General features: G+C 49.6%; 1 protein-coding gene across 1 annotated transcript; it reads left to right on the top strand.

The window, feature by feature from the left end:
- Nucleotides 1-448: 448 nt before the first annotated feature.
- On the top strand, nucleotides 449-4,942 carry ndnfl (neuron-derived neurotrophic factor, like). The gene is made up of 3 exons (XM_056292299.1): nucleotides 449-627; nucleotides 2,348-2,472; nucleotides 3,477-4,942. The coding sequence occupies exons 1-3, from the start codon at nucleotides 449-451 to the stop codon at nucleotides 4,940-4,942; spliced, it is 1,770 nt and encodes a 589-aa protein (XP_056148274.1).
- The last annotated feature ends 2,639 nt before the right edge of the window (nucleotides 4,943-7,581 follow it).

Consider the following 7,581-nt stretch of genomic DNA (forward strand, 5'->3'; position numbering starts at 1 on the left):
GCATGCAAAGACTTTGACTTCTGCGCGTTATTAGCAACCCGCTTCACGCTTTGAAAAGCGGTGGGATGAGTGATTTTTTTTTCTGGCGAGAGTATATGGATCCCAAAGTAATGAAGCTTGGCATTTTTCTCCCCCCCCTCCACATGAATAATTCTGTCTGAACAGCGTGAAATGTTAGTTCATATCAATGAATCATCAGCCGCTAGGCCTCTTCAGTGACTCTGTGAATGGTACAGTAGGAATTGAAATCGCTCCAAGTGTGTGTGTGTGTGTGTGTGTGTGTGTGTGTGTGTGTGTGTCCTTGTATGTGTTTAGATGGGGTTGGGGTGCTCATGAAATCTGATGGATGATATTGACCTTTCCGCCCTGCCCTTTCAGAGGCCGAGACACATCCGGGAAGCAGCGTCTGGGGGAAGCGTTCCAAGTGATACGGGAGGGAGAAGGAGTGATGGAAGTCGCACGCGTGTCATGGTGCCTTGGCGTGGCCTTGGCACTCCTGTGTGGCCCCTCGTGGCCCCAAGTCCATCCAGCCCTGGCCCCTGAGAATGAGGTGCCACTTCGCCCCACTGCGTGGCTGCTGGAGGAAAGGGTCACTACCGTCCCCCTTCCAAAAGGAAGAGCTCGCAGGTAGGGCTAAACACAATAAGGGACGGGGGAGAGAAAAGGGTGAAAAGTATTTAACGGAGATTTTCACTGGCACATTTATGTTGAGGGCCCGTGGGGAAAAAGAAAACGAAAAGCAAACAAAAACACATATCCTTTAGATTACTCATATCTGCCCTTAATATGGAACAAGTCACCAGCCTTTCCCCTTGCTCTTTTCGGGGCAGTGTCTTATTTCCAACACCGCTGTAGAGTAAAGAGGAAGTGGAGCTCACTGGCCCACATTACAGCGACGGTGCTGCTGTTCAGCAACTGGGAGTTGCAAATTGAGAAATGCAATGTCCCTGTGTGGTGCAGCCTGCTCACCGGTGCAGTGATGTGGAAACTACACAGCAAAAAAAAAAAAAAAAGAAGAGGAAAATACAATGAAATAAATCACTCAATTAAATAGCTGCAAACTACCCGAGAGCAAATGTTACACATCTGTTTGGAAGCAAGTGGCGTCTGCGAACGACGACATCATGGATATTGATGTTCAGACCAACAAGTATTCACTAGGAATGATTATTTCTCTTATTTTCATGAAGCATAGCTTGATGTAAAAATATGCTATATCCCAGAATAGCGTAGGGTAAAACACATGGTTTTGGCTTGAGATGAGATCTTCGTCAGTGTACCCTTATTGCTTGTGGACGTGGTATTGATCTCATGGTTTACTCCTCTGGGCTGAAGGTTATCATCACATCCAGTAGTTGTTTGAGCAAATCATTGGCAGCCAAAACAAGGTGCTAATAGAGCTCGGTGTGCATTTTAGATGTCCTCTTCTTGCCTTTGAACCAATGTCTGACACGCACATTTGAAAGGAGACATCAACAGCTCAAAGTCCCCGAAACACCAATGCCAAATTGGTGGCTTTTTTGTTTTCCTTCCCCATGCTAAGCACGATTCCAGGGGGGCTACAGCAAACGGGCAGATATCAATCTGAAACCGTCGATGCTGCCTTATCATCTGACATTCAGGTCACCTCTGCTGGCCTGCTATCGGATGACTCATCACTGTGTAGGCAAAAGGAAGAACAATGATTTGACAACTTTTTGAAGTTAGCTCCGAAGTTGGGATCTTCGAGCCCCAGTGACGGAAATGACAACAGTGAGCCGTATCGAGAAATCAGGAAACATGCCACAGATGCAACGCTGTCCTCTTCATCCATCACCTTGCAGTTGCACGGAAATGGGATGAGTTGCCTTTTAGAAAGTCAGGAAGTCACTACAAGGGGCGTCCGGGTACCAACAAGGGGATCGCTGATTCAAATCCCTGTGTTACCTCCGGCTCGGTTGGGCATCCCTACAGACACAATTGGCCGTGTCTGCGGGTGGGAAGCCGGATGTGGGTATGAGTCCTGGTCGCTGCACTAGCGCCTCCTCTGGTCGGATGGGGAGCCTGTTCGAGGGAGGGGGGGCTGGGGGGGAATAGTGTGAGCCTCCCACGCGCTACATCCCCCTGGTGAAACTCCTCACAGGTGAAAAGAAGCGGCTGGTGACTCCACATGTATCGGAGGAGGCATGTGGTAGTCTGCAGCCCTCCCCGGATCAGCAGAGGCGGTGGAGCAGCGACCGGGGCAGCTCGGAAGAGTGGGGTAATTGGCCAGGTACAACTGGGGAGAAAAAGGGAAAAAACTAAAAAAATAAGCAAAAACAAAAATAAAGGACATCTTGCTTCTGTTATCTCTGGTGTTTTTCTGCAGACTTTACTTCACGCTGAAGAAGAAGACGGCGTTAATGTCAGTGACTGTCAGCCCATGTGACCTGCCCATCCAATGGAGCCTGGCCGCCCGTACCTTCAAGGATAAACCCGTGAAGAGCCAGCAATGTGAGTCGACACACAAGCACCACGTTTACTCCTCGACTCCCATCCAGCCAGTGGAGGAAACCGTAGCTACTTGGCTCAGTTTGCTAACACCGCCACCATTAAGAGACAGGCAGGCGGTTACAGTAAGATACCTGTTCGCCTAAACACGTCCACATCGCGGCAGGTATTGGGTTTGGAAAAGCAAACCTGCCTAAACCCCTCCTGTCACTGGTGCTTTTGTGGTCAACACGCGTTCTTATCTCTTTTCTCCTCACATGCGAGCGTTTTGCCTCTCTCTTTCACAACCGCTCAAAAGCAAACCAGAGGCCATATGTCTGCAACGCCACCGTCAGTCAGTCTGCTTGAATGTGAACGAGATAAGACCGCGTGATGGATCTGGTTATCCAATTTTCAAACCCCCCCCCCCAAAAATAAATATCTAAGCCTTTGGATTGATATTGTAAAGTAGCATCACATACACACACACACACACACACAGGCGGCGTGACCGGGCCACGACGCACGTTTTAGCTTTGTGTGTTGAACCAGGGAGAACTAGCCAACACGCTAAAGCAGCGTGCACTCTGTGGTCTCCAATTTGTCGCGCACGCAAAAGCCAAAAAGATAAAACCAAGCCAAGGCTAAATGCACGTTCCAAGCAGAGCAAACAACCTCATTTTTTCCACTCATTGGGTCACGTATTTCCAGAACACACAACACGCCGTGGAAACCTTCGAGCCACCCCCCCCCTTTACTCAACACATGATCCTACACACGTTAAAACAGCATTATGAAGCTATAAAGCGACACATGAATCATTCACATCCTGAGCATCAGGGGTCTCCATTGCCAGCCTGAATTATTCACTTTGATTGTGTAACATTTGGTCTCGTTTGGGGGGGGGGGGTTTCTCAGCTAGAAAAATAATGTTTTAATGGAGGAAATATTCGTTTTTAGGTTTTATTTTATCATGTAATCTTTTTGATCTTTGAAGCATTTCTCAACGCTATTTCTTTCCGCATTAGGGAGCGCCAAAAAGAGCACGCCAGAAGTTTGGTGGCGAGGCCTCGGGACCGAGGAGAGAATTCACAGCTTCACGGGCAACGTCATGGACACCTACGTGGGTTCTTCCCATGCCCCGGCCTCCGTCTACATCCTGCGGCTGCGCTCAAAAGAGAACGACACCAGAGCCACGGTGTACCTCCACGGAGGCACGGGGCCCTCTGGGGCCTTCCCTGCGCTCCCCGCCGACCCGCGTGTTCACACGCTGGGTGTGGGAATGACCAGTGTCACCCTCAGCTGGGCACCCAGTCCTTCCCTAACCGGACTCCCACATACCCAAAAAAACTATGAGTACTGCGTTCTCATTAACCCTAAACACAACTACCCCAGTCTCTGTGCTGCCCGAGAGGCCATCAGAAAGTGGAGAGAAAAAGACCAGAAACGTGAAAGGAAGGAAAGGCAAAGAAAAGTGACGGCATGGCCGATTTTGAAGGACTGGTGGTGGCAGCAGTGGGAGGCCTACTCTGAGCCAGAGGCACCACCTTCCTCTCCGCATGATGAGTTTGCTGATCTCCAGTGTGTCTGTCGAGGCACGGAAAGTGTTTGCACTGTCTCTGAGCTTCTCCCCGACACCCAGTATTACTTTGATGTGTTTGTGATCGACAGGCTGAACGCCACCAGTGTCACGTACACGGGGACGTTTGCTCACACACATGAGGAGGCCCAGCCGGCCATCACGCCACTCCGGGAGGGGGAGCTGAGGTGGGTGACCTTCCGCAATGGGGGTTCCGGCTCAGAGCAGCTCTTCAGCTTCCGCCCGCGGGGCTGGCAGCAGAGCGGCCTCCTCACCTTGCAGAGCTGCAGTGGGAGTCAAAAGGTTAAGGTCACCGTGTCCAGTAAAGGTCAAGTTTTGACCTCCCAGTCTGTGGGGAAGGATCTGAGCCAAATCTGGCTCCAGGGGAGCCCCTTCTATCTCATCCACTTAGAGAGAGAAGGAGCTCCCATGGGCCAGGCCTCCTCTGCAGCTTTAAATCCAGCCCTGCCTGGAGGTCTGAAGGACTCTGTCAAAATGCAGTCCTCCTCTGCGTACCACCGCAGAGGGATCCCATCTCTCCCTTCAACCCTGCAGATTAAGTCCTTTAACCGCCTGCGCGGATGCAACAGCATTACCCTGGCATGGATGGGCACAGAGGAAAGGAGCCTGTACTGCGTCTACCGCCGAAAACTTGGCAAGGGTGAGCGAGAGACTGAGGGGTCCTCTGCAGCTGCCGCCACCGCACCCTGCCTGGGGCCCGAGTCGCGGTCCGACACCGAGAGAGTTCTCTGCAAGTATTTCCAAGAGCTGAATCCCCGGCGGGCTGTCACCACTGCTGTGATTGGCGGCCTGGAGTTGGGGACTGCCTACGTGTTTGATGTCTATCTAATGAGACGCTGGGGGATCCCTGTCAAATATAACAGCAAGATCATCAGAACCAGGAGGGAATGCTGAGCCACTGCCCCCTACAGGAGGCTTCGGGACTTGTCCCACTCTTGTTGGAGAGCGTGTGTCAGCCTCGGATATAATATAAAGACTAGGGGAAGACCTGGTGATTGATCATAATGACAAAAGCCATTTTACTGTTGTGGAGAGACTGTTAACACGATGAGGAAATGTGACCTCTGGAAGAGTGTGGACACATTTAACTTCCAGGAGTGCTACCCATGCAGTGGGTCAACTGTGGACGAGAAGGCTGGGAAGCATCTGAGAAGACCCGCACACCAGCAATATTCCTAACATTTACAACTACCACTCCTGTGCATTTCTCTCATCTTGTTTTCATTGTTGTTTATCATGATAATGATGTGCCAGTTGTCCAACTGCTTATTTTATGTCAGAGTACAAAGGACAGATGAGGTTTTTGATGACCGAAAACAAATTAAAAAAAAAAAAATGACGACAAAGACTGTGCCAAATATGCAACAGAAACAGATGGGGCTGTAATTGGATAAACACCAGAGAGAGGGGTTCTGCAGTGTATCTTTAGGGATGCATATTGTACAGGCTTATAAACACAGATGGGCGTAATCTACAGATGCTAAGCTCAAACTCAATGTGTATCCTTGTGTTCTGCTTTCGCATGAAGCAGTGAAAATGACTTAGTGACTTGCCTCATTGTCTTTGATGTATTGTTGTGCTGCTTCAAATGCACCAATAAACACTCGGGTATCTGTATCTTGATGTCTACAATGAATGAGTAATACACATATTTTAATTGGGCTGGGAATCACTCGCCGCCAAATTTATCTTCAGAGTAAAGACAAAAGGTTTAAGTGAAGCAGCCTCGACTGGAAGGTGACGGAATAAACTGAGATCTTGCATCCAGGAACGAAAAATGTGGTGAGTAATGCAAGCGCGCCTGTCCTTGTTCAAAATTACTTCTTGTTGCTTTAAGTATTCCCACAAGAAAGAGCCAGGTAGATTTTTTTTTCATTTCCCCCGTTTTCTCCCCAACTGTAAATTACCCGAGCTGCCTCGGTTGCTGCTCCGCCACCTCTGCCGATCCAGGGAAGGCTGCAGACTACCGCATGTCTTCTCCGATAAATATGGAGTCGCCAGCTGCTTCTTATCACCTGACAGTGAGGAGTTTCACCAGGCGAACATAGCGTGTGGGGGATCATGCTATCCACTTCCCCAACAGGCACTCTGACCAACCAGAGGAGGCCCTAGTGCAGCGACCAAGACACATACCCACATCCGGCTTCCCACCCGCAGACACGGCCAATTGTGTCTGTAGGGACGCCTGACAAAGCCGGAGGCAACATGGGGATTCGAACCGGTGATCCCCATGTTGGTAGGCAATGGAATAGACCGCTATGCTACCCAGACGCCCAGGTAGAAATACACTATATGTACACAAGTATTGGGACACACCTCTTAATCACTGAATTCAGGTGTTTCATTCAGACCCATTGCCACAGGTGTATAAAATCCAGCAGCTAGCCATGCAGTCTGCATTTACAAACATTTGTGAAAGATTTGGTCGTTCTCAAGAGCTCAGTGAAATCAAGTGTGGTACTGTCATAGGATGCCACCTTTGCAATAAGTCAGTTCTTGAAATGTCTTCCCTGCTAGATATTCCACGGTCAGCTGTAAGTGGTATTATTGAAAAGCGGAAGCGTTTAGAAACAACAGCAACTCAGCCACGAAGTGGCACACCACGTAAAGTCGCACAGCAGGGTCAACGAGTGCTGAGGCGCATAGTGCGTAAAAGTCGCCAACGCTCTGTTGACTCAATAACTGCAGAGTTCCAAACGTCCTCTGGCATTAACATCAGCACAAAAACTGTGTGCCGGGAGCTTCATGGAATGGGTTTCCATGGCCGAGCAGCTGCATGCAAGCCTTACATCACCAAGCACAATGCCAAGCATCAGATGGAGCGGTGTAAAGCACGCTGCCACTGGACTCTGGAGCAGTGGAAACGTGTTCTGTGGCGTGACGAATCACACGTCTCTGTCTGGCAGTCTGATTGACAAGTCTGGGTTTGGCGGATGCCAGGAGAACGTTACCTGCCTGACTGCATTATGCCAACTTAAAGTTTGGTGGAGGAGGCATAATGGTATGGGGTTGTTTTTCAGGGGTTGGGCTAGGCCCCTTAGTTCCAGTGAAGGGAAATACCAAGACATTTTGGACAATTCTATGCTTCCAACTTTGTGGGAACAGTTTGGCCCCAGTGCGCAAAGCAAGGTCCATTAAGACATGGTTGGGTGAGTTTGGTGTGGAAGAACTTGACTGGCCCGCACAGAGCCCTGACCTCAACCCCATCGAACACTTTTGGGATGAACTAGAACAGAGATTGTGAGCCAGGTCTTCTCGTCCAAAATCAGTGCCTGACCTCACAAATACTCTTCTGGATGAATGGGCAAAAATTCCCAGACGCACTCCAAAATCTTGTGGAAAGCCTTCCCAGAAGAGTGGAAGCTGTTATAGCTGCAAAGGGGGGACCAACTCCATATTAATGCCTATGGATATTGAAAGGGATGTCATAAATGCTCCTGTAGGTCTAATGGCCAAGTGTCCCAATACTTTTGTACATATAGTGTGTTACCAGGATCACCAAGAGAGATGTTCTTGGCTGGCTGATGTTTCAT

This window comes from Lampris incognitus, chromosome 13 (genome assembly GCF_029633865.1).
Source record: "Lampris incognitus isolate fLamInc1 chromosome 13, fLamInc1.hap2, whole genome shotgun sequence".
Taxonomy (NCBI): Eukaryota; Metazoa; Chordata; class Actinopteri; order Lampriformes; family Lampridae; genus Lampris; species Lampris incognitus.

Excerpts from the sequence above, each read along its gene's own strand:
- ndnfl (XM_056292299.1), top strand. The coding sequence starts at position 449 with ATGGAAGTCGCACGCGTGTCATGGTGCCTTGGCGTGGCCTTGGCACTC. Across the intron at positions 628-2,347 it reads CCAAAAGGAAGAGCTCGCAG|ACTTTACTTCACGCTGAAGA; the intron begins GTAGGGCTAAAC and ends GTTTTTCTGCAG. Across the intron at positions 2,473-3,476 it reads ACCCGTGAAGAGCCAGCAAT|GGAGCGCCAAAAAGAGCACG; the intron begins GTGAGTCGACAC and ends TTTCCGCATTAG.